Raw genomic sequence first — 27,926 nt, 5'->3', positions numbered from 1 at the left:
TGCACATTAATTCTTTAATAGATGTGCGATGAAGAGGAAGATGAACGACGAGCACGTAGATTAGCAAAACGTAGAGCTCTTTACATGAAGAGGAAATGCAGTGAGACTGAAGAACAACGGCAAGAAAGACTGGAGAAGAGGAGAGAAAAAGAAAGAAAAAGAAGACTTCGCGAGATTGAAGAAGATGAGGCAATTCGTGTGAAGCAAGTACAGCTGTATGGAGAGCAGCTACAAATGAGGACTTACTCAAAAAGAGAACTGGGGCTGGAGAAGCAGAGGTTGTATCACGCGTGGCGGATAGAAAACGAAACTCCCGAAGAGAGGGCACAGCGTCTAGAAAGGAAGATTATGTACCAGAAATGGAGACTGCAGAATGAGACTCCAGAAGAGAGGGCAGTGCGATTAGAGAAAAAAAGACTCTGTCAGAAGCGGTTGAGAGATAGTGAGACTCCAACAGAGAGAGCTCGTCGTTTGGAGGAGAGGAAGTTGTATCAGCGATGGCGCAGAGAGAAAGTTAAGCATGAGGTGAAACCAGAAAGCAGTGCGGATGAGAGCAACGCAGACTGAGTTTTGACTGTCTCATGAACCTAAAATATATAAGAGAAAATATTGTGATAATTAAAAAAAAAAAATTGTTTAGAGATGCATATCATTGCCCTAATTCAATACAAGGACATTTTAAAAATTGTTGTTTTGAGAAAAGTGCATTTAAACATTTAGTTCCTATGCAGTAATTCTGTAAATTTATTGAGGAAAATGAATGTGATACAAGTCTTGCACTATTGTTACATGCTGGGTAATGAGAATTTAGTTACCAAATGAAGTACTTTTTTGTAAGATGTCCTGGTATTGCACCAGTTGAGCTAAATATTGATATTGTCTTGGTATTTCATATGATTTGGGATAAGACATTTGGCATGTAGTTGAAAAAGAAAAAAAAAAACTTTTAACTTGCTGGGAAAATTTAGAACACAATTTTTCATAATGACAATAATTGCTGAAAAATATTTCAAGAAAAAAAAATGAATTCTGTTATTAATAACAGACAATGCCCTACAAAGCCATAGAATACTATTTATGAAATAGATTTATTATTTCAGAAAGTTTTAAATGTTTTAAAACTGAAATTTAAGATAGCCATACTCATGATCAAAGAACATAATTTTTACATTTCATCATCTTCCTGTACTTCAACAACTTTAGTAGCAGCCACCGGCATGGCTCAATCGGTTAAGGCACTTGCCTGCCAATCTGAAGTTGCGTTCAGGTGCAGGTTCGATCCTCGCTTGGGCTGATTACCTAGTTGGGCTTTTTCCGAGGTTTTCCCCAACCATAAGGTGAATGCTAGGTAATCTATATCGAATCCTCGGCCTCATCTCGCCAATTACAATCTTGCTATCACCAATATCATCAACGCTAAATAACCTAGTAGTTGATTCAGTGTCGTTAAATAACCAACTAAAAAAAAAACTCTTAATAGCTTTCAGTGTTTCGGAGAAACAGTGGTAAGATTTGGAGATCAAAATACTTTTACAAACTGACATCAGAGCTGCTTTCTTCCTCCCTCAAATGCATGGAGAAGTTTTGTACAGAAAAGGTGGTTGAACAGTTACTCCAGGTTTCCCTTGTTGATTATGTCTTACATTCAGAATTTGAAACTCTGTGTCCAAGAATGAGGTCGTATAAAACACTAAGATGAGAGGTTCATTTATCTTTGTCCAACAGACCCTTTACCCTTTTTTCATTAACATTTAAATTTTTTTCTGTGCTCTTAGAGACATACTTCCGATCAAAACAATTCTGTGTTTTCATTTCCTTACCCCATGAGAAGTTGCTATATACAGTATCATTCAGGCCTTGCATACATGGCATTTTGCCGAGACTAGCGCGGAATTGGATTTTTCCTATCATAATTTTTGAGAGGAATGAAATATCGAGCTGAAATGGGAACACTTGTTTTCTTAAGACTTGGGTTTTCTTTTGTTGTATCACATTATATAATTTGTTTGAAAAGAATGTCTGTATCTGCTTTAACACTTTTCGGCCCTTTATATGTTCAACTGGCTTTTGTACTGCCAAATACATGTTTTTATATTATTTTAGTTGTAAATTGCCTGGCGAAATACCTGCATTCAAGAAAAAGTTTAGGAACTCCTAAAAGGAAATAATAATAATATAGAGAAATGTGCACTCAGGTTTGAGTATTAATTTTTAGTTTCACGTTTCAGTCTTTGCTGTAGCATTTACTACACTTCTATCCACTTGCAGTCTTCTGTCGGCTCGTGGAACTTCTTGTTGACACATACCTTGTGGTGAAATCCGTGTATGGAGAGTCGTGTTGTGACGTGGCACTGTGTGTTGCATTCTGTCATCCATCATTGCTGGAGAGGTGTTAGTAGTCGAGGTCAATTTTCATCTTCTTCCTTTCCCTGTCTACTAGTTTCTTGCTTGCTTCTGTTGATAGTAGGTAGAATTGTGATTGTATGTTTTCTACGAAGTACGTCTCTCTCATCTGTTCATAGACCAGTCGGGATGGTGCTGTTTTTCCAACTTGGGTTATCCTTTTCATGAACATTGCTTTTATTTTTTCTATTCTCGTCAGGTGTCCGATCTTTAGCTTTTCCCACATGATCTCAATTCCATATGTTATCACTGGCGCTACTGTCTTGAAGAGTTTCTTCGCCATGCATGTTGACAGGTTTGCTAGGTTTGGGATGTTGTACGCAGCCCTGATGGCCGCTGCTGCTCTTTCTTGAATATGTAGTCCAAAGGATGCCGCTGTTGTCTGCAGCGTGATACCCAGATATTTATAGTTTCCTACTTTTTGTAGTGGCTTCCTGTGTAATGTGATGTTATGTTTCAGCGTTGATTTCCCCCCTTTTCTCAAGGTCATTTGTACTGTCTTTTCTTCATTTATATGCAAGTTGTTTTCCTCTGCCCAGGTCTCTAGTCTGTGGATTGCCCTTTGCACATCCTCCTTCTCTGCCGCTCCAATCACCATGTCGTCCGCGTATAGTAGGCGTCTCAAGGCCAACGCACAGAAGCTGTCACAGAGAGCAAGTTCAGATAACGTAGTCAGCTGAACAGATAAGCTCAATACCGAAGATAGCCAATCGTATTCATGTTACAAGCATGAGCGAGCTAAGTTGTAACTGTCGTGGGAGAAATGCTACTGAGCTACACTTTTTGACCTGTACGTAAACAGTACATTAGTCAGCTGTTTTCGGAAGAAATTTCTTAAGTAGTTTGCAATAATAATAATAATAATAATAATAATAATAATTTATTATCTAATGATATGTCAATGACTATAAATAAGATCATCAAGCATGAAGAACAATACATGTTGCGTAATTATTTAAGCACAATAGTTCATTACTGGCTAAATGGTTTTACATATTTCTTTTCTTTTAAATGTATATATCTAATAAAATAAAATTCAATTAAATAATGATTAAATTACAATGAAACTTGTTGGTTGTTAAAGTACGTAATCTTACGATATATCAGTATTAATATATTCACTACAGCAGAAGTTAAATATGTTTTCTTATGTTTTTAATAATTAAAAAGGTAATGAAAACATCTTAGGAATTTACAAACAATTATTTTAAATTGAAACGTATTCAAATGCTTTAAATTTAACATATAACAAAATACAATATTGAAAGGTTTAATATATTATCTCATAAATTCATTTTTAAACACATTGTTCTGAGTAAAATTGCTAGTAAATTAATTTGTACTCTTAACTATCTTCTAGGGGGAAATGAACTGGCCATCCTACTCCATTATCTCCTGGCCTAGTTGCCTCATAAGTGGTGCCTTCTTGGTACCATGTGAGAGGTTCAGACCTGTCTTCGGACAGTTGACTAAACAACAAGAAACAACTATCTTTGCTTGAGAATTACTTCAACCCAAACTCTCAACATCATTAAAATATTATAACATACAGGGAATTTAAGATAATTAACATTATATAAAATAAATTGGTGACAGTTGTTTAAATGCATATAATTCTATTCCTGTCCAATAAACTGCATTGTTATGCTGTTCTCAGCTACAATTATTTTTTCTCACTATAACTTCATCTATGTCTGGAGACAACGATTGTGTTGCCATCAGATGGAGAGTATTAATGAGATGGGCTTGTGTCATGCCTGATCTATGCTTTGACTTTACAATTTTCATTAGAGAAAAGAATTGTTTGCAGGTATAAGTAGAGCCAAACATAGCAACAATTCTTATTGCTACATTTCGGATCTGGAGAAAATTATGCTTTCTGAGAAGATAGTAGAATTCTTGTGGTCTCATTGTCGGGAAACTGTTCTTCAAAAATGTGCTGCTTTGCAGTTCAATTAATTCAATCTGTAGTTCCTCCGGCACGTCGGTGGGCTGAATCAGGAAAGGCGTTATAAATACATTGAACAGGAGAGTGAAGTCATTAAATCTGGTCTCAAATTCTTTCTTCAAGTCCTTCAGTACTTCACTATGTTTGTTACACTGATCTTGATTCAAATTACTTAACGACTTTAGATTAGTGAAGTGGTAACAATTACCCACTGAAACTTGCAACTCCCACAATTTTATTTTCTCTATGAAAGCTTTTATTTGTTCATACATTGCCGTAATAAGTATGTTCTTTCCTTGGAGGCTCTGGTTTAGGAAGTTAAGGTGTCTTGTAATGTCGCTGAGGAAGGCTAGATCTTGTATCCATTCATTATCGGCCAGTACAGGGAGAGGACTTTTAATTTCCTCCAAGAACTCTTTTATTTCCTTCCTCAGGTCGAAAAAACGAGAGAGAAGAGCTCCACGACTTAACCAGCGAATTTCAGTGTAATATGGTATGTCACTGTAATCATTCCTCACTAGCCTTAGGAATTCCCTAAAGCAGCGGTGGTTTAATGCACGACTTCTTATCAAATTGGTGGCTTTTACAACAGCATCCATCACATGAGACATTTTCACAGATTTCGCACAAAGAGACTCTTGGTGCAGAAAACAATGTAGCCTATGAAAGTAACATTTTGATTGCCGAGTTTTTCTTTCAGTCAACCAATAAGGCCCTTTTTGGTGCCCTTCATTGCTGGTGCTCCGTCAGTTGCTACACATACTAACCTAAAGTTAATAAAATGATAATTGCTACAATCCTAATTGACAAAATATGTTTATTAATTTAAAACCTAATTATAACTTTATCTGAATTAAAATCAAGGAAAGGCATTGATTATTGAATGTTCATTAAAATGTTCGTTGAAATATAAATTTAAGTATTCTAATATACCTGTCCCAAGGTAGCTCATATTTGTCGACCGTCTCCACAATGCATTCAAATAAGTCTGCACCTGTTGTGTCAGTCAGGGGTATCAAGTCAAGTAATTCTTCCATGACTGACAAATCATCTTTAACTCCCCTGATGAACACAGCATACTGAGCTGTGTCACATATATCACAGCTCTCATCAATAACAAGAAAAAATGTTATAAACTGCTGACAGCAATCTCGAAGCTGGCTATTGATATTTTCACTTAATTCTTCTATCCTGTCAGCCACTGTGTTTGGTGACAAACATATCCTCTGAAAACATGTCACTTCAGGACACACAATATCTGCAACTTTTAATATACATTCTTTTACTAATGTACCTTCTGTAAAAAGTCTTTCAGTTCTACCTATAATATGAGCGACGGCATAACTAACTTTCAATGCTGATTCCTGAAAAGTATAGAATACAGTATTCTGTATAAGTCTGCTTTGTAACTGACGATAACGTTTCATAGTCATGAGTACAACTAGTGCAAGAATATACTAGGTATACTTTCAGACCACCGAGAGCCAATTGAGTTGAGCGAGCTGTTGAAAAACTGAAACTTTATTTACTGTAATTTTGAATATTCATGTTCAAGCATTGATAAATTAATATCCTGTTCCTATTTTACAATTAAAAAATTTCCAGGTATCAAATTACATCAAGATGGAAGGAAATGAGATTTTCCATCCCTTTCTGCTCCTTTGGAGTAAAATTTTACAAATATAACATAGTCGATAACACTTTGAAGATTATAACGAAGACAATGGTAAAGTCCTGTAAAAATCGGTTGTGTAATTTTAAATCATTGACTTTTTTATTTTAAAACTCTTCTCTTTCCCACCCCTTAGGTTAGAGATCGAATTTCAATTTCTCTACTTAAAAACCAAGCCCGCGTTAGTTGTGACCACCGTGGAAAATTTTAGCGCCAGCCATTCTAGAAGAGAGTTAACGAAGTGACATTTCATCAGATTCTAAAGAAAATAAATAGGAACTTACCGATGAAAATTTTGAATCCACAGATGAATGGCCTAGGTGTTTTGCTGATTTTAAACGTTGAACTAGAAGCATTCGCTCTGTGCCCTGAATTACTGAGTACATGGCCTCATGCTTAACTTTGTAATGCCGTTGAAAATTTTACTGTTTCTTACAACATAATTTCACCCCACAAACCAAGCATTCCGCAATATCACTGACACTCGACTTAATAATTAAGAAATCCACCTCGCAACTATCTTGAAAAAATCTCTGTTGAGATTTAAATTTATTTGTTACATCTGTGAGCGCCATTTTCACCTTTTTAACTGTGAAGATTACAACACAATGACTGACTGTTGTATTGTAATGGTTGGAGATGTCTATCTATACATTCAAATGGCGCGGTCAGTGACGTCATCCGGAGATACACGAACTGCTCCCACATCTTGTTCCACTCTTACATTAAAAATGAGAGAGGAGGAAGTGCTCCGTGAAGGCCCTATTGAGACGTCTGGCGTATAGGATCAGCTCTGCTTTCTATTCTTCCTCTACTATGCGGTTCACATCTGTTGTGTAAATGTTGAAGAGTGTGGGACTCATGGGATCTCCTTGCATGACTCCATTTGTCTGTACTATTTCCACAGAGATTTCTACAGTGTTGTTTATTCGGATTATGTTCCTCTGTAGCCTGCTTCAATTATTCTCGCTAGTGGGGCTCCCTTGCTGATCGCCCATTTCATTTTCTCGATCAGCTTTTGCCTGTTTATTGAGTCGAACGCCTTCTTGAAATCGACGAAGACTGCGTGGTACTTCCCTCCTTTGTGTCTCAGGGCGTCTTCTACTTGATCTATTAGATATTTCACTGCCTGGACCGTGCTCCTGCCTTTTGTAAATCCAAATTGGTTTTCCGGCATGTGTCCTTTGGAGGCTTTTAGTAGTCTTTCATTTAGTATCTTCGTGAATACTTTAAAGGATGTGTTTTCTAGCACTACTCCTCTAAAGGAGTCTGGTGATGTTCTGTTCCCTTTTCCTTTGTACAGTATCTTTAGGGTCGCTGTGTTCCATCCCTCTGGTATTTTTCCAGTCTGCATACATTTGTTCATCAGTCCTTTCCATAGTTCTTCCATCTGTCCGAGAGAGTTTTTTAGGTGCTCCATATAGATTTTGTCTGGTCCTGCCGATTTTTTGTTTCTCCCTCCTTATATTGCTTTTCTAAGTTCATTTGTTGTTATTGGTTCCAGGGCGTGTGTGGGTTCCGCTGTTTCTATGTTGTATGCTCGCTCCAGTGCTTCCTTATTCAGTATGTTCGAGAAGTGGTGTTCCCATTTCTGCATTGAATTTCTCCTGTTGCGATTGAGGTCTTCTTTTTTCAGTGCTATGAATGGGTCTGATTTTGCTTCCTCTGCTAGCTTCCTTCCTTGCTTCTCTATATATTCTTCTTTTTCCTTTTTTTATTAGTGCTTTATATTTTTTTCTTTTTCTGCATAGGTTGTTAGGTCTGCTGGTCGTTGGTATAGTTTTGCTGCGTGCAGTGCCTGCAGAGTTTCTTTCCTTTCCTTGTAACACTCTCGGTCGAACCATGCTTGTGCATGTCTTTTTTCCCTTACTATTATGGCTTTCGTTATTACTTTGTTGCTGTTTCTAGGGCTTCTTCTAGTCTTTATTCTTCTATTAGGTTTCTTGGTTTCCCGATGATTTCTTCGTTTTCTTCTATTTTTTCCCGTTGTATTTGCCTGGTATATATACTTGGTCCATTTGACTCCTCCCTCCTTTGTGGGATTTCCATGTGTAGGCATGTCATTATAGGTATGTGTTTCCTTATGGGGGCTGCCGGTGAGTTCCATAGTCCTTCTTGTTTGTATAGATTTAGATTGTCTCGTTTAAAGAATAGTAGGTCGATCGTGCTGTGACCGTTCCGTGCGAAGTAGGTTGGGATCTCTTTTTTGTTTGCTATTCTGTAGCCTTCTTCTTCTAGCGTCTCAAGAAGGATGCATGTTTTGGTGTTTTCCTTGTCGATCCTGCAGTTAAAGTCTCCGGCGAGTATTACGCTCCTTTCTGTTTTCGTTTGTTCTATGACTGCAGATATTTTGTCTATTATGTTTTCTATGGGTTTATTTGGCTGGATATACATTCCTATTATCGTGATTTCTGATGTTTTTACTGTGATCATATTTTCCTCCTTGGTGATTCATTCAATATCTCCCACTTTCCCTTTTATGAAGATGGTGACTCCTCCTGCTGGTCTTCCTTCCGTCGGGGTCGCTAGCGCATGTATGCCATAATAACCTTGCAGCTCCATAGGTTCCATAAGAAAGGTCTCTGTCAGTATCATAACATCCGTGTCGTCTATTGTCTCCTTTGGTATGTGAGGCATTGCGTTTCTTATTCCCTCTATATTCCATAACAGTACATTTATTTCCGTGTTCAGCCGAGGTTCCTTCTTCTTTGGCAATTGGATGAGATGTTTATTGTAGTTCTGCCCCGATGCCTACCTCCAGGCTCCAACCATATCTCCGAAAGTAAATAATAAACCTGAATAGAATTAGAAATTCATTGAATTTACGAAGGCATGACAGTAATTATTATTCCATCATAACTGAGCTACTGGTCTGACAAATATTTTCTCTACAGAGTATCATATTGTATTGTTCAAAGAAAATTCTTCTAGTAAGTATAGGTGAAGGGGCGAGACCTGGCATGTGAGCTGTGCGAGAAGGGAAAGAATGAGCTATCAGAAAGAGCATTTCTTTCAGGATGGTTAATATTATACTAATCTACAGACACAGTAGTTCATCTCAAACTAAAATTTATCTTCCTCCTCCATACCCATTGGTGATATGGCCACAGCACATGATAAAGTCATAGGACAGGTCTTGCCTCCTTTACTGTAATAACTAATACTAAAAAAAAAAAAGCTAGCTAGAGAGAGGGACAAACTTAAAATCCTTTCCACTTTCATGTGATTGTCATTTTAATTTGACACTTGGCAAAATGCTCATTTAGTGACCAGCATCGGTTTAACAGAGTACTGGTGACCAGATTTTTTTTTGCAGTTTTGAGAACTCTAGCTCATTTGGGCAGGGATGTAGATGGACCTCCTTTCAAAATTCTTATTTTTTTTACATTTCTGCTTCATTTTGAAATTATGGGTAATAATTTACAAGGGCAAGACTGCACATTTTTCAAGGAAGGAATATAAACATGTATCTCATTTTCCGCTCCCTTGACTACGCCCTCATATCATGTGAAGCAGTCACCTGTCTTATATCGTGAGTTCCATATTATGAAGTTGAACTTACTTTTTATAATAGAATGAAGAAATTTCTTTACATGGGAGTTGAATGACAACTTGTATATCATAGGCATAGACACTGACGTCTTTCGTCATCGGAATTACCCTTACTCCTGTCTATATCTCGAGCTCTTTCTTTTCGTACAGCATTTTTTTCATTGATGCGGTCACCAAGTGATTTTCGTAGCACACCCTTTCCAGCTGTATTTGAATTGTTAAGGGGAGATTAAAAGCCCTATCCCAATAATGTTAAAATAGCTTACTTCCTGGCCTATTATCTCAGAAACTACATGAGATATCAAAATAAAATTTTTAGGTTTGTTAAATGCTAGTTTCCTACGTACACTGATCTTGTTTCATGAATTTATGCCAATTGCTAAATTTTTTATTATTTTTTTCTCAAATTGCATAATTTTTACTACCTTTTTTTTAAATAAAAAATTTTTTACATGTACATTACCCTTAGGATTCCCACAAAACAAGATCTGTGTGACTTTCATAATGTTGCTATGAGTGTAACATATCTGTCTCCTCTCTCTTATGGTTCCTGAGAAAATGGGTCAAATGTAACAAAAAATGTAGTTTTGCAAAAAAACACTTCAAACAAAAATCATAACAAAAACTCGTTTCAATTTATAATGACGAGCTAATATCCTCCAGCACAGTAGTCAGAGTCTTCCTAATCATCTGCTTCTTTCTTTTGGATCTTGCCGCTTTAGTCATATTTTTTATGGCTATTTCTGCTTTGGAAATTCTGATTTGGTCCAACTGTTGCAGGATAACTGCTTTATTCTTTCCAACTTTTATTCCTAAATGTTCCAACACATTTATCCTACCCATGTTTCCATTGTTCAAAGTCACAACAGTATCAAACACACCAACTTCCAAAGTTTTCATCCGACAAAAGTATTTTTTGGGACCTGGGACCATATCACATTATTGAACGACTCATTGACATTTTGCATACCAGTAGGCATTTTGTAAGGAGCTATGAATGTGTGAGGTCGTCATACACAGGTTTTATAGGTAACATGACAGCTTTTGGAACAGAATTCTTGTGCCTGTAGTCAGTAAGGGTACCAGCAACTTCAGCTTTCAAATATTTACACAATTCTACTGAGCACATACTATGTAATGGCTTTTTATCTGTAGAGACTTTATGAAATAAAGTGGCCCAGACTGCTCTCATAATTTTTTCTATGTTACCACTATTATCTCTAATGGCTTTCCCATTATATACCTGAAGCTGATTTATTGTGGCATCGGTGAGCAGACCCCTGATAGTCTTACCATCAGACAGTACAGTTTTTCCCAATAACTGTTTCAATTTTCTTCAATTGTATGCCCATTCGCTTCTGTACATGTCCGACACATTTTAGTTTCGTTATAGGAACATCTCCATAAGGTTTACTGTCACAAACAGTCTTATAAGCTTTGGAGTCTCCGTCTCCAAGAAACTGAGTGTAGCGGACACTGGGTTCCTTTTCTGAACGATGGAAGATACTCACAGCAGATGCAACCTCCATGCCCCCACTGGTACCTTCATAATACTTCATGCACTCTTCATGTTTACTGCTGTTTTGTTTTGAGAGAGTGCATCTTTGACAGTGCCTTGACAGTATTTGAACAACACTTGAATGTCAGGAACCTTTCCTGTGTCAAAGCTTGTTGCTGTAGCGCATGCATTTTTGGATTTGTATCTCTTTTTTCCGTTTTTTCCGTTGAATGCTTCTGGGATGTCACTAATTTTCATTTATTTCGACAGCCTCTAGAGCAGTACATTTCATTGACTTCTCAGCCACAAATTTTACACTTTCACCTAAAACATCTGTGCACTTAGAAATGTTTGTGGGTGGAGGTGCAAGATTCAGAAGGCCACACAACATTTTTCCTCCGGTAAAGCCTTTCCCTGTGCATCTAAGGCCATTTAGACATTTGTCTAAAAGGTTCACTGCAGGATGTAGTTTTACAGTTCAAACATTGTATAGTCAAGAAAGACACTAAACCGTTTCTTTAGGCAGTGTTTTCTGACAGTTGAACTTATCCACCACACAAATGACAGGAAACACATTCCTATAAATCTTAATTTAAAATATCTAAATCTATGATTATATTTACACTAGTTTCAATTGCACTAATATCCTGGTATTGAGTCTCAGAACCTTCCAACTTCTTCTTTGAGCTGCTTGGTGGTGTTGATGTGGACATAGGTTCAATTTATTCGTAATTTTGCATAATGCTCATCTTTTGTAGTTGCTTTCATAAACGGCACTAACACCTTCCTTCTACACCTCATCTTGTATTTAAAATCTTCCTCTCTACTAATGCTTGAGTCCTTCAATGCTTTCTTACTATCCACGATCTTCTCTTTAATCATCTGGTTTGCCATTCTGACCAAAATGGAGCTTATTTTTCCCGCTTTTTCATTCTATACACTTCTTTCACTTGTCCATTTCCAATGTCAATACCTAACCACTCCCAGCACACATTCACTATCTCTTCATACGAGTCACAAGACTGTTCTTTCACTTGCTTTGCAATACCAAAGAAGATTAGACACATTTATGTTCGTAGGTTCTTGACTTACGCTGGATTGCTCCACAGCATATAATATCTGTTACCTTTATTTCTACGTTTCTTAAATAAAACTTTAGGTTTTATCATGTTTCTATTTACAATATAACAACAATCACTTCAGAAACGAACCAGAGCACAAGAAAAACCACTAGAAAACAACACTTCAGAAAATAAACAATGCCACATGGCTCGAACACAAGGAGGCAGCCTTTACTATCATGCACCAACTAATGCAGAATAAACGCAGCTACAAAATACGCTAAGTTTCAGTTCTCTAGTCCAAAGGGTTCCAGAGATATGCACATTTACATGAAATAGTGCACGATAAAAGACACAAAATGACAAGTGCAGAGGTTTTCTTAAAAAAATACTAAAAATATATAGAATGTGCCTACAGCACTAAATTACACATCAAATTACGCAGAAAAGTTCAAATAATAATATGGCACTAAAAACAAAAAATACCATTTTTTGTCAAATTTCACCATTTAATCTCCCCGTAAATAATCACATTTCAGACATTGATTTTTTTGTGGACACCCAAATTAAATTCAGTGTTGAAAATGTATTTGTACATGCTGTATTTTGCCTTAGGTCTGTTCTCCTTCATACAAGCTGCAGTATACAAGTGGTACATTACAGATACATTCAAACTTCCCTCTAAATATTCTTTTTTGCTGTCTGACTGATATTCATGAGATTCAATGTTATGGAAGGAATTAATGTGTTCCCTAATGAAATCCTTCATTTCCAGCAATAGAGTTCTGTGATTTGTGTATCTCATAAATATTGTTCAGCAACACCATCATTTGCCTTTTTATGAACTATAGTCAGAGCAGTATTAGAAATACATAGGGTTTTCTTTAGAAATAACTTTACAATACTTGCGAGGAGATGTACTGAACATACATTTGCTTAAATAATCCCTTTGCCTAGTTTTATCTCCCAACTCATAGTAAGTTCTGAATAACTAAACTCATTCTTCAAAAATTCGTTTCGAGCATCTATGGTAGCATGTTCCTCCACAAGGTTTTTTGGTACGTAACTAGTTTCTTTTCCTTATTTCTTGCCCAAGCTTTTTCAATGTGAACTCTTTTGTTTAGATTCCTTCTTTCCTGATCAGGTTTTTCATTTCCATTTACGTTTGTTTTACCTTCCATTACATTTGATTCATTTGATGTACAGCATGTATTAAAAAGGACTTTACAACTTTATAAGCTTATAGAAATTTATCCACGTATCTTACAGAAATGGTTAAGCTGTCATTTTAAAGCAAAACACATCAAGTTTCTACTAAGCAGTTATTTTGGTTCAGTGTGACTTCCATTTGTGATATGACAGACATCCAATCTAAAGTCAATCTCTTGCCACACATGAGCTAGTAGATCAGGAGTCACTTCTGCAACTGTGGCAGTAATTCGAGTTCTCAGCTCAGCAAGATCGGCAGGTAAGGGAGGAACATACACAAGATCTTTGACGAACCCCCACTGGAAAAATCGAGGGGAGGGGGCAGATCTGGTGAGCGAGGTAGCCATGCAGTTGGCCCTGCATGACCAATCCAACAACCTGGGAAACTCCGATCAAGTAGCCCAGGAACCTCATGGTGGTAGTGAGATGGTGCTCCATCTTGTTGGAAGTGAATGCGTCCATCTTGATCATCTTCACCAATCTGTGGAATGAGGAACATTTTGAGCATATCTTAGTACATACTACCTTTATGGTTTTCTCAATGAAAAAGAAAGGGCCTCCCTTTTATTCACAGTCACTCAGATCTAAACATGAGGACACTTTGTATCACTCAGATCTAAACATGAGGACACTTTGTATCTTCCCCTTCTTAAATCTTTGACTTGCACTTTAGTAACAATATCATCATTTGTCGCGTTGGCAATATCAACTGTTGGAAAAACGAAATGTGTACATTTCAAACCATTTATCTTTCTCATAAACTTAACTTTTATTTCTTAATTATTTTTATCCATTATTTGACCCAAATAGTATTTAGTACCTCCTTTTTCTGTCTGTATCTTTATTAGGACTATGTCTCCTAGATCGTAGCCTTTTGCTTGAGAGTCATCATATTCAATGCCCATAATATCACTTCTTTGTCCTTCCTCCAAATTTTCCTCAGAAAAGTCTTCATCAGCAGTCAAGCTCATCTCTCTTCCATTCTGCACAGGAGAACCGGAACTATTACAATTAATACTGGAACCAGTAGCACTTTGCAATTCCTACTAAATCAGGTCTGAGGCTAAAATTCTGTTCCCATGTACCAGATTCAGTCTTTTCCCTGTCCTTCCTTACCCACAAGAAGTGTCTGCACCTCTCGACTTTTCCAGTTGCTGAACAAAGGCTTCCTTCCACGAATTGCTATTAGTAGATTCTGCTATCTCAGGATCGGGAATCTTGTTTAAAACTTTTTCAGCATTGAAGAGGAAAATGCCACTCCCATGGAATCGGGCTTGTATGTTGGGTGCTGATCTGATTCCCAAATTTTCCTCTGTTTCCTTTAGTAACCTGGGGAACATGACTTTCGGAATCACCCCTCTGTGAGTCTTCTTCCACTTTATGCCATTCTCCTTTTAGTGGGTGAAAATAAGCTACGTGTAACGACTGGCATAAGTGGGAGCAATACAAAACTTATGTCATTTTCTTCACAAAGACGAATGCCTTGTAGCGAAATGTGGCTGGACAGATTGTTGCAGATGATAACTTTTCTGACTTCTAATTTATTTCTTATAATAGGGCAAGAGAATCCTTGTGAACCAATCAGTAAACACAGTGACATCAAACCAGCCAGTTGCAGTACAATTACAGCCACATCCTTCTATCCCACCACCACACCAAGTAGGACAGAGACTTGTATACTATGTATGGTGCTAGCAGTGACCTGTCTGTCGCAGCTGCAAACATCACACTGGTGCTTCTCTTCGTGGTATCAACTATTCTTTCCACGTGCTTGACCTTCCTCTTTGCAATAACTTTCACAGTCCCAGGGTCGTCTGTGAAGTTAGTTTCGTCAAAATTAATTATGTCTTTGTACGGAATTCCTTCTAATGCCTTTTCCAACATTGAAAAATATTCCTCTAATTCCTTCCTGTTATCTGACATCTTGTTCATTTCACATTTTCAGACATTCTTTCCATCAATTCTTTACGACGCTGCAGAAAGTTTTTTAGCCAGTCTCTCCCAGGACAGTTGTTGTAAAAGCGCTTTTCTCTCCGACCCTGCTGGTTGAAGTATTCTTGAACTATATCTGCAATATCTCTTTTACAAAGCGGAAAGCCTCATTCTGCTGCCAGTAATATATCCACTGGAAGTTCATTTTCTTCTTCAATGGAAAGGGCTGCTTGACGCCCAAGTTTTAGAGGGGGTCGATTATGAAATGAATCATTGATTGTAGTTTATGGTACTCCATATTGTATTGATGCACTACGCATGCTCATCCAACCTGCCCTAATAGCTTTCAAAGCATTCTCCAGATAGCGCAGATCATAATTTCTTTTTCCATGTTGTCCTAACATTTTGTGGTATTTTCCCATGATCGACTTTAACCTACCAAGATACAAAATAACATAATAATCATTATAGTTTCCGTCCAAAATAGTTTAGTGACTTGAAATTACTGGAATGTAATATTAAGACATTGTTGTCCAACATGTATGTGTTTACGAAATAAACACATTCATTGTAAGTGTCTGCAAGAGAGGTTTCATGCATTTCGCAAGTAACATGCAAAATTACATTTTAAAATAACATTCTAAATTTGTAATTACTTACCAAAAGAACCCCGGTTCTTTAATGCACCGCCAAAATACACGCTTTCATGAAAAGATCAGAGCTGCTAACATTGATTAGAATTCAAACTTAATTCCCTATGTGGAAGTGCCAACATGATCTACTTTTAACACACTGATCGACTTGACCTACTTGTCAGTGCTGTCATGGAGGCCATACGGGGCCATACATCGTATGGGAACCTACAATTTTTTTAATTAATCGTATGGGGAAAAGAAAATTTTGTCTGTACGGAAACATACAGCATATGGGTGCCTAAGTTTTGTACGCAGAGATCTGTACAGATCTTAGATCATCTCTTGCTGTTCCTAATGTATTTTGTTTAATGTTCATAAACAAAAATTGTCCACCTCTGCAGCACTGAAACCCAGAATATATAAAGTAATGGTTGAAAAACAAGAAGTGCTGTAAATACACACTCCAAGATTCATCGAGACAAGTATGCATCTGCGGTGGGGCTACATGGTGTATTCTTTAAATCAAGCTTGTTGCACAGTTAAAATGTAAAGCAAAACAATTTCTTTACTTCTTTAATATTAAAAAAATCATTAAATGATAGTCGGAGAAATAGAGAGAAAATGTGTGGGGCATATGGCCAAGAGAAAAATTACCATGACAGCACTAGCTATTGTGTATGTTATTGTAAAAAGGAATTATTATTCCTTACTGTAGTAACATTTGATGGAAGTAATTCTTCATTTGTCTTCTTTTTCTTGCCATTTCAACCATCACTCTTTCTCTGTTAACACTCATAATTTCTTAACAATATTACGTTGTACCATTAACCCTTCAGAAGTCGTGTGCTTGTTTGTGACATTAGTAGTAGCATGGGAATGCCTAGCCGCCCCTGTTAATCCTCTCCAATATAACCAATAATTATTGTCGTTTTTATTGAAGATATTGTTTTACAGTTCTTTGAAATATCCAATTTTATCACAGTAATGTAATTATATTTTATATTATGTACCATAAGCTTACAACAGAAAATTTAAATTTTTTACAGTATGAAATAAATCAGAATGCCAGTAATGTATCACAATGCTTCCGGTAACCCAGCGGTTCCCAAAGTGTGCTCTGCGGAGCCCTTAGGGCTCCGCAAGTGATTCTCAGGGGCTCCGTCTGCGGAAGTTATGAATATTACAAAAATTGCTAATTCCATCTAGTCTCTAGTGGGGAAAAAGGAAACTACTTCCATCAAGCAAAAAATACTTTCTGAGAAAGTAGTTTGCGTTCTTCTTGCTACATGGAAGCATTAATATTAGATCTACTCGTCACTGGAACTATCTCGAACTTTCTTGCTTGCCAAGTACTCAATGATTCTCGAAATTTATTTTATTTTTTATATACTGGGCAGGCAGCATTTGTTATTCGTGGTACGTGGAATCTACAATCTATTGAGTGTTACGTTACCTCAAAAAATATATATACTGTATACTGCATGTTAATTTGATAGCAGATGTGTTAGCTAAACTTTCGTTGAACCGGAACTGTGGCTTAAGATGGGCTCCCTAAGATCTAGGAGTCATTAGCCCTCAACCAGTGCTCGGTCAAAAGGAGATAACAGCTATAACCTTACTTTCAAAGAAGATAGTGCGAATTCCTGGGAATTGAGTTCGGAATGTGTTGAACATGATCCTGTCTCAGAGTCTACGGTGCCTAGTGTAGAGGTATAGAAAGTAACAAACGAAAATATTGTGATTTATATTTAATGATAAACACACATGTTAGGTCAATAATACAGTGTTCATTGAATTTTATGAAATACATTAAAGGTGATATGTTACAGTTGTATGAACACTACTTATTCACACAACTGTAACTTATCACCTTTAATGTATTTCATTGTGATTTAAGTTATATTTGGACATGAGATTCACTGAGTTTGCTGATGAATGTCCACAGTGTGTGATATGTAACAAAGTTTTTCCCAATAGTTCTATGTTCCCTGTCAGGCTTAGACGGCATTTCTCAATTCACAAATTCACAAATAAAACTGCAGACTACTTCGAAAGAAAAAGTGACGAACTCCATGCAGTTCAGACAAAATTTTATCTCGTGTAAAAACAAACAACAAGAAAACACTGAAAACGTCGTGGTTAGTCATTACCAGACTCTTGGTGGTAAACCTCACCCTTGCTGAAACTCTCATGAAACCACTATTAGTGAAGGTAGTGAAGTGCATGGTGAACAAGAAAACTGCAAACTTGATTTACAGTGTGTCCTTATCAAATAACACTGCATAATCGAATCCAGAATCTATGAAAAGACGTAAAAAAATATCATGATTTCCTGTATCAGTTAAACGAAATTTTCGTTACAACTTGACAAATCCACGGTCTTTGCCGGATTAGCTATGTTAATGATGTTTGTGCTGTATGAATTTTCAGGTTCTTTCATTAAATATTTTGTTCTGCAAATATTGCCATCCTCTACAAGCGGTACTGAAATTTTTTTCTTCTTCATTGAAAACTCGATCCCGTGGGACAATTGCATTGACGTGTGCACAGATGGTGCAAAGGCCATGGTAGGCCCTGTTGGTAGCGCTGTTACAAGGATCAAGAAAGTTTTAAAAACTGAACAAGTAGTCACTGTGTACTACACCAACACGCCCTCGCAACGAAAAAATGCCAGCGTTATTAAAGCAGGTACTAGACAACGCCGTCAAAATGATCAACTTTGTTAAGGCACGACCTTCGCAATGTAGGGTACTTAAAATCCTGTGTGAAGATATGGGTAGTATACACAAGTCATTGTCAGTAATATTACACACAGAAGTGCGATGGTTGTCGCGCAGTAAAGCGTTGTCCCGATTACATGAACTTCGAACGGAAATTTATTCACTTTTGAATTACCAAAACAGTTTGCTAGCAGATTATTTGAATGATCAGGAATGGTTGTACAAATTATGTTACTTGGCAGACATTTTTCAAAAAGAATTCAGCACTTACATACAAGATAAACGGAAGATTATATTCGATGCTGATGACGAAATTGTCGCACTGAAGAAAAAGATAGCGTTCTACATAGAAAGCATCGACAATAAGGATCTTACATTTCTCATTAACTTAAAACTTTATAGAAGAAAATAACATAACAATGAATGTCTCATTCATAGCAGTAATGAAAGAACACCTTGACAATTTGCTTCAAAATATGAATTCATACTTTCCAAGGGACACTCAGGAATAGATTCTAAAGAAATATGAGTGGATTGTAGATCCATTTCCAGTGGTCAAAACCAGCAGTCCTCACTGCTTCAGATATGAGGTCCTTATAGACATGGTTTCGAACAGCCACTGTCAGGCATAATTTGAAAGCAAACAATTTCCCGAATTTTGGGCTAAGTTTGGGGAGGATATTTTGATATTAAGTTCAGAAGCTAAATTTCTCTCACTGCCTTTTGATACTGTGTAGCTCAGTGAAACGACATTTTTCGAGGTACATGGCTACAAAAACAAAATATCGAACTTGTTTGGACACAGAAGACGATATACGTCTTCAACTGACTTCTATGACACCGAACATAGACAAACTCTGTCGCAAGAAACGGTACATTCTTCACATTAACTTCGGGTGTACATGTAACATTATAACATTTTTTTAAACATCTTAACTACCGGTACTTGTTAATATCATTTTGCAGATTTAAATAAATTATATCCAGTACTTTTTTACTATTGTTTCCCTTATTATATATATATATATATATATATATACACACATACTTCTGTTTATGTATTGTGTGAAGTATGCTTCATAGAACCACAGTCTAATAGATACAGTCACGCAACTCATACGTATAAATTATGCCAACATTCGACAGCTGGCGCGACAGTAGCCCTCTAGCAGCAGGCAAGTTAAAAGTGTGCACACGACATATGATAACACATCAGAAAACGGGTTTTGCGTAATTTATTTTATATGTTTATGCTATACTGGGTACAATAAGTGTATATGATTCTTATTAATTCTACTTTAGAATCCTGGAAGAATTTCACACGCAGTTAATCTACAAGTTTCAGAAGCTGGGAATAAACGTAATTATTTCTGCTCCTTACAACTGAATCATGGCCCTGATCACGTATCATGGTTTCAAATAATATAACTGTTCGTGCGTGGTCGGTTAATTCAATTCATTCCTAAATATATTTATGAATCATTGGAACTTTGTATTTCCTGTGAGAAGAGTTAAAAATTAGTAGCTTCAAAATTGTAGGACATATCTCGTAGGGTACATCGCGTGGTGAACTCCTCTCCCTATTTCCTGAGAAATTAACGATTTTGCATACTGCAAATTGGGGTAAACTCGGCCGCTGAGGTAAACTTGAAAATAAAGAAAAGGGGAGGATTTAAACATTAATATGAAGTTACTTATTTTTCCATTTCTTAAGAACCGGTATTTCCTTTATTATTTTGAGTCACAAATAGTGCTGATGTTATGGTTTAAATTGTTATGGCAAGTTTACCGCATTTTACATTACAGTTCCAGTTTTCACACATAATGCCTAATTTTCACTTATCCTACCTATAGGCCTATAATACGTAATTTACATGCACTTATTGTTAATATGACGTAGGAGAGAACAAATAAATGAACACATAATTTTGTTGAAAAAATTGTAACTTCAATTAACTCAGAAAATGTAGGCCTAATTTTATTTTCAGAGCAGAAGTGGTGTAAGTCAAAAATGGGTAATGAGGGGTTAAAGTAAACATTCTGTAAAATACAGCGCAAAGTGGCAGATATTGAATGTATTTAAACTATTAATAGTCAGTGAATAGCACGAAGGATATATTAATTGCTACTTTGCGCTGTATTTTACAGAATTTTTACTTTAAACCTCATTACCTGATTTTGACTTACACCACTTCTGCACTGAATGGCTCAAATAATCACTGGGAATGTAAAATCAACACAAATAACAGTAATGCAAATTGTTACAGAAAAGATTGCTTTTTATATTAAATTTAAAAAGGCTCTTTTATTTCTTGAGAACTTAATACGTCTGCCACATGAATCTACACCAACACATCAGAAATTTATCGACACTGTCTGGATTTATTCAAGAAGTGAATATTTTGCAAAAGGATTACTATACTCCATGAATTCTTGCAAAATTAACACCATGATACCTACTTGAATGCTATATAACATTCTTGAAAAATATAAAGAAAACAACACGAATACAAAAATTATGGAATTACTTGCATTAAAAACTGTAGATATATTATCCAAAATCGGAATGGTTACACATTTACACATATGATCTCTGCAAAAAAAATAATAATATACTGCGACAGGTATTTACTTTGTTTTTATTTAAACTGTCCTTCCTTACATACAAATATGTAACTGATAAGTAATAAATGTTTTATAGAACACAATACATAGGCTACCTACAACGTGGATTATTGGTTATGACTGAGTTATGATTTTCTCTTGGTCTTTAGGGAATCTGAAGAACGACAAATTCAGAGATTTAAACTTGTTGTTACTGCAATTTTCGTCATTGCACACATTGCCTTTATTCCGACGCATGATTAAAACATTTAAAACATTATTATAACATCTCGCATCCCTTTAAAGCACGTGCTGGCTGTAACAACCCTATGACCAGTGCCTTGCCTGCCGCTTGGGCGCTAGTGTCGCGAATGTTGGCAAAAAAAGTGTTGAAGTTGCGCGACTGTATATATTAGACTGTGATAGAACGTAGACAGTTAAAACTAAAAAGTAAACATTTCTTGGGGCTCCACGAGAAACTTTTCCTTCAAAAAGGGCTCCGTGGCTGAAAAAGTTTGGGAACTGCTGCGGTAACCAATACAATATAAATTTTTATTTACCTTTTACATATTATGAAAAACATGAACAACCTACTAAAATGATTAATTAATGTTATTATTGATCTGTTATTTTTCACTAGTTTCAGACTCTTCAGGTTTTTAAAACTAAACATAAATCTACTCTATAAGAGCAAGCACAAATTGTAGCAACTTTAAAAGTCTTCCTATTTTTAAAGTTAAATCTTTCAATAAATCATCAATCAATCAATCAATCAATCAGTCAATCTTTATTGTAGTCATGAGCATCCTTGGATGCTACAGACAATGTCAGTAAGAGTTTATAATGAGTAACATATTATACATAAGTTACAAGCAAACTAAAAGAGTGATTAAAATTAAATATTTTCATTTATATTAAAAAAACTAATTTAGACTATAAAAAGATTTACGAGCCATTGTTTGAGTGCAGTTTCAAATCTATTCAGATTTAAATTATGGGCTTCAGGTGGTAATTTATTAAGCCTGGTATACTAACATGAAGAGAATCCCCATTAGTGCTAACATGGGGTGGTGCATAATCCCATCAGATTTGAATGTTTTTTTGGAGAATATATCCACTTAATTGCAATTAATATTTTATTTCCTGCAAAAATATATCATTTGCTTTAGTTTTGCGAAAAAGAAATGATATTATTTGCAATGTGGAGAACATTTTTCAACTATGTATTTTGTAGTATACAAATCATTTATGGCATGCTGCACAATGTCGTGCTAGATTGTCTGCAATGAAATTATATAGACCAAATACAGCATTCCTAGTACAGTACAAATGACTATTTTTTTTCTAGAAGGTGAATTAATTTTTAAATTATTCTAGCTGATACAACTTCACTGCATAGATAACCCTAGTTGTATTTTTTTTTTTTTCTGAATGTCACATGCATTTTTCCTTCTAAGATTGGCTGAAATGTTGAAATGGTTATAAAATGACCTAACAATGAAATGTAAGCAAAAATAAGTATTAGCTACAACAATGGATCCTATTTATAGCATTTGTAACAAATATCACATCTGTGATCACTGCAAACTGGTACGAAACATTTTACACAAGCAGTTTTTGTTTTTCTATCTGTTGATCTCTCACATAGTCCACATTGAGCTTGTTTCTTTAGCAGGGCCATAGAGAGCCGAAATGGGCCCCCTGATAAGGATTCTACGGGGCCCCTTTTCAAACGATATATTGAGAACACTCATATGTAAAGTAGCATAACACTGAACAATGCTTTTATTATAAACATTACGAAAGTGAACAAATATTTTACACTAGGCCTACTCTATTCTCTATTGCTTATTTTAAATATGGACACACACACTAAGTCACTAACTTACATTTTAGGAGAATATTACTTTCATGAAATCTACAGTGGAGCTTTCCTTGCCTTTCGACTCACAAAATAGTCTATTATTACTTCAAAATCCAACTCTTGTGCAAGACTGCTTTCCAAAGCTAAGTACCAAGACTTGATAGTCTCCCTTGCGACATTGTTGAGCGAAATATGTTCTTCACACGCGCCAACAGGCTTAACGACCTCTCTGCTTCAGCAACTGTTACTGGCAATGTAGTAAATATGCGCAATGCAATACAGACATTTGGGAATAGATTGGTCAATTTCTGTTGAGTAAGGACATTCAGGAGTTGAAGAGGTTGTAAGTTATTCTTAAAGTTTGCTGGTTGGATAGTCAAATACAACATCCTCTTCAGAAACATCACGTTGATAGATTTGTGCTCATTTTTTTACTCTTTTCTGTAATTCCTCTTTTATCAGTGAGGGATAATTCCACAAGAAACTGAACATTTCATTTATTGCATGAACAGCTTTGTAATGCTCTGTTAAGTTCCCAATGACACTGTCCATGAGCACATAGAAAAGTCACGTTTAAAAAGTTCCTCTGGAGTGTCGTCATGCACTTCTTGAAAAGATCTAACTTTTTGTTTCTCAGAAAAATTCTGAGATACACGAATGTTTGCTGCCACAAGCACGCACTCCTACAAAATCGTGTCCCACTTTGTACGCAATGTTTTCAAATTTTGAATCAACGCCTTAATGTTCTCCACCTCCACGCCTATTGTCGCCTGTCTAGCCTGCAGAACGGAGTTACAATGGTTGATTTCGGAGAGAACCTTCATCCATATTGAAGATATCACAACACAAGTAAATTTGGTAAGATACCTTTCAATACCATTGATATCTCTTAACGTCTCTGCAGTGATATTCAGATCCTTTACTTTTGCAAGAGCTGTTCTCAATTTTGAAATGTGTGAAGCAAATGGCTTAACACTGTCTATCCTGACTGACCATCGCGTTCGAGATGTTGAGTGGAGAGAGCAACCAATGGCATCTTGGAGTATCTCCCACCTTTGAGAGCTAGAACTGAACAAGGTGCAACACTTTTGGACTACACCGAAAAATTTTATTGCTTCATTGCAGCTTTCTGCTGCTTGGACTCCACAAAGATTCAAGCTGTGACAGGCACAGGGAGAAAAAATAGCCAAAGGGTTTTCTCTAAGAATACAACCTTGTACACCCTTGTATAAACCTGCCATATTTGATCCGTTATCGTATCCTTGTCCTATACAATCTTGTAGTGGAATACCATATTCTTCAAGAGTTTTTCGAATCAAATCTGCTATGGCCTGTCCTGTTTTCTGAATGCAATCAGCAAACTTCAGAAATCTTTCATTAATCTTATAAGTCATCGTAAGGGTGTCTTTATCCTCACAAAGTGTCAGGTATCTAAGAATAAAAATGGTATGTTCCACATGTGATGAGTCCGGCATTGTATCAATGATCACTGTGTAGTATTTGGCTTCTTGCCATTCACTTAAGATGGCTCGAATCACATGATCTGCGCAGCACTGAATGAACTCATTCTGGATTTCAGCAGAAAGATAGTGGACTTGTAGACGTATTTTTTTGCCTGAGATTTCTTTACTGTACTTAAATGCTCATTTAAGAGTGGATCATAATGACTAATTAGTTCTAAGATCCCAAGGAAGTTGCCATTTCTAGGATCACCAATAAGATGGTATCCCCTCTCAATGGCAAGCCTCTTTCACCTAGAAACAGAATCACATCCAAAATACGGATTAAAATCTTTCTCCAATTGTCCACTTCATTCTTTAAAGTTTTAGAAAGTAACATATCAACTGATGAATCCTCACTTAAACGTTTCTCCAAGGCCTGCCATCCTAGATAACATGCCTTTGGCTAGCACTGTTTTCATGTGTAGGTAATTTATTATAGTCTCTTCCAAAGGTGAGTTTACCAGAAAAACCTCCAAGAGAACATAATAGTGAGCATGCAGATAAGGAAAACTTGCTGAAGATACAGCATGGAAAGTAAAAGAAGGCTTTCGCTTGAAAACTCCAAACCAGCCAGTCTCTTGGTACGCTTTCTCCATTTTTTAAGGTGCATTGCAGAACACAACGAGGAAATAAATTACCATCCACGTCACATGGAAACTCTTTGGGAAGTGATTTAGGCCCACGAAGAACTACTTCTTGAATGAACCCAGTAGAAATCTGCAAATTTTGCAGTGTCCCGATGTCAAAATCAAAAGGTCTAGAGGTTGCTGCTGCTGGTGCTGCTGCCCATGATGTTATTGGTGCTGGTGAGAGGGTACTAATCGGGGAAGGAAGATCTGATCGTGTTGTATTTATTGATTCGGAACGTTCATTAGATCCTGATTTTATTTCAGCTTCATCAGTAGAAGTAGACGGAAGATTGAGTGCATTATATGTACTGGCACTTACTTCGTCTTCTTCTTGAATATCTTTTCTTTGATCCAAAGATCCACTTTCCACTTCCCCTTCCTGTTCACACGTTCTGGCTTTCTTCAACACAAAACCAAAGCTTTCAAATGTTCTCTGTCCTTTCTTAGATAGTTCTTTCTTCGTCTCCTTCTCCTTTCTTTTCTGAGCACCAGATTTATGATGATAACTCATGATCTGCAAACAAAATTGAATAAAACATTAACATATATGGTCAAGTCAGCTTTCGAACAAACCAAGCAGACGACTTTGAGTCTATGTATGGCGTGGAATGGAGAATGAACAAGCGTGTACTACCTTCGTAGTAGTGATCAGTTTTCCTGATAGATGCTACTCCCAATCAACGATTTCATAGCAATCTGCATGTGCACAAATTAAATAATATTATTACTTTTAATTTTACATTTTAATTAAAATCTATATAGTATTACCATCATGTCACACAGGCCCACCTGGAAGTACCGGACCCCCAGGATACAGCCATGCCTTCCATACCCTCTCATCGGGCCTGTTCTTTAGTTTTGACTGATTGACCACTGCATTTTCTACTGTTGAACGCAGATCCCTGGGTAGTTTTGACAATCGTTTTTCCATGTGAGGTTTCGCTAAGTCTAACCCAAGCCAGAAGAGGAACTGCCTTTTTGTGAATTTTTTTCTTTTCCATATTATGAAGGATCATTGTGTTGATACCTGCATGATCTAACATTCCATAAAAGTATTGTAATGACCATCTGCATGTTTTTCGGGATCCTGAATAAAAGTGCACCATTTGATCACTGGTATCTACACCACCTTTTGTAGAGTCATAGAAATATATAATTTCTGGTTTACCATTTTCACTTATGTTTGAACCATAATGCATAGTGGATAGTAGCACTACAGACCTGCATTTCTTTGGTGTGAATGAAACCAAGGTCTTCTTATCATCAAAGTAAAATTGAGAAGACATGACTTGCTTTTCCTGTTAGGAAGGAAATTCGGTGGTATTTTCTTCTTGTTCTTTCTCAATGTTCTTAAATTTCTTTTATAACCATGTTGAGTCCGATAAGTTGTATGAGTAATCAAAGTTTATTACTAGTAGGTCGTCAAAACTTATCTAATTGTATTACAAAATCACAATGTTTTTATTTTAGCATATTGATAAACATTTTCGATTTAATTAAACCATCGTCAGATCTTTCACAAACCCTTTAAAATTATGAACAAGTTGTTACTTTGTGAACAGTCAGTGAAAAAACAACGGGTTGCATGAAATTGTAAGTCATGCTAATGGATGTAAAACACATGCAAGTTACTGTAAAATACTAAAAATTATACACAAAAGATAAAATGTTAAAAAGCAAGCAATTGCTCTAATAATAATAGATGTGAGATTTGAACAATATAAATATCAGAACAGCCCTCTATGTAACCATATAATTGATATTACATGATGTCTGCATTTACAAACGTCAGGTTGTACTGTTGCAAAATGGCTGAGAAGAGTAGAAAGGCTAATATGCAGCACAATGTGTGGTAAACTGTATATGCAATGCTTGCAACATGTGTGGTCTTGTGATCTGAAATTACGTGGAAAATTTTTATTATATTGTGGAATAGATAATGTAAACTATTATGTTATTTAATTAACCCTTTCAGTCACGACTTTTTTCTAATGGAAGGAAAAATCCCATTTTTTGGCAGTGATCATTTTGTAATACTAAAGATATTTGTACAAAGTTAGAAAAAGATAGGTTTGTTATTTTGGGAGATATAAGGTGTGCACAAATGTAGACAAAATTATTCAATGGTACCAGAATTCTGTTTACTACCAATGTGTAGATATTTTACATTGTTTGTTCACAAAGAGCCAACACTTATTTTCAAATCTGATTTATAATTGAAATCAACTAATTCTAAAAACCATCTCAATCATTTTTTGCCGTGAAAGTCGGTAAAGCAATTTCTATCTTTATTCAGGCAAAGATATATGTTACATTTCTGGCATCGCCAACGTGACTTTCCTGTACAGTTGCTGTTTTTGCTTCTACCTTGAAAAGTTGCCTCACTGTGTACTGACAAATGGTTCACAGATTCGAATCTCACCTCATGGATTGGCCTGTGATTTCAGGAGTTTTGTAGTTTGAGATTCTTTCGGGTCGATGTTCGAAGGACGGCCTCTTTTTGTAGGTATCTCCTTCTCCTGCTTTACAAGAGCTTCTCCAACCCTCATTCTAAAATGGAGGAGATCCAAAGTCTTGTTCTTATAAATACCTAACTTTTCTGCATCTGCTTGATACTCAAGCCAGTTGTTACATACCGCTAAATCCACAGCATGAAAAATTAGTTTCAATGTCCAGTTTCGAGTTTTCATGAATATC

The 27,926-nt window shown here is 36.3% G+C and overlaps 1 protein-coding gene across 3 annotated transcripts in view; it reads left to right on the top strand.

Annotated features, from left to right (window-relative positions):
* The window catches only part of LOC138694336 (trichohyalin-like), a 236,062-nt gene that overhangs the window by 119,681 nt on the left and 88,455 nt on the right, over nt 1–27,926 (top strand). For 2 of the 3 annotated variants that reach the window (XM_069817955.1, XM_069817953.1), the window contains one exon: nt 22–17,628. The exons of the other annotated variant lie outside the window; for it this stretch is intronic. In XM_069817955.1, the coding sequence (XP_069674056.1) occupies nt 22–567 (546 nt within the window). In that variant the 3' untranslated portion in view covers nt 568–17,628. Of the gene's footprint in view, nt 1–21; nt 17,629–27,926 lie in introns of those variants that run through there. 3 annotated transcript variants of the gene reach the window in all.

The sequence above is a fragment of the Periplaneta americana genome, chromosome 2 (assembly GCF_040183065.1).
Source record: "Periplaneta americana isolate PAMFEO1 chromosome 2, P.americana_PAMFEO1_priV1, whole genome shotgun sequence".
Taxonomy (NCBI): Eukaryota; Metazoa; Arthropoda; class Insecta; order Blattodea; family Blattidae; genus Periplaneta; species Periplaneta americana.
This window is presented reverse-complemented; position numbering and strand designations above follow the sequence as displayed.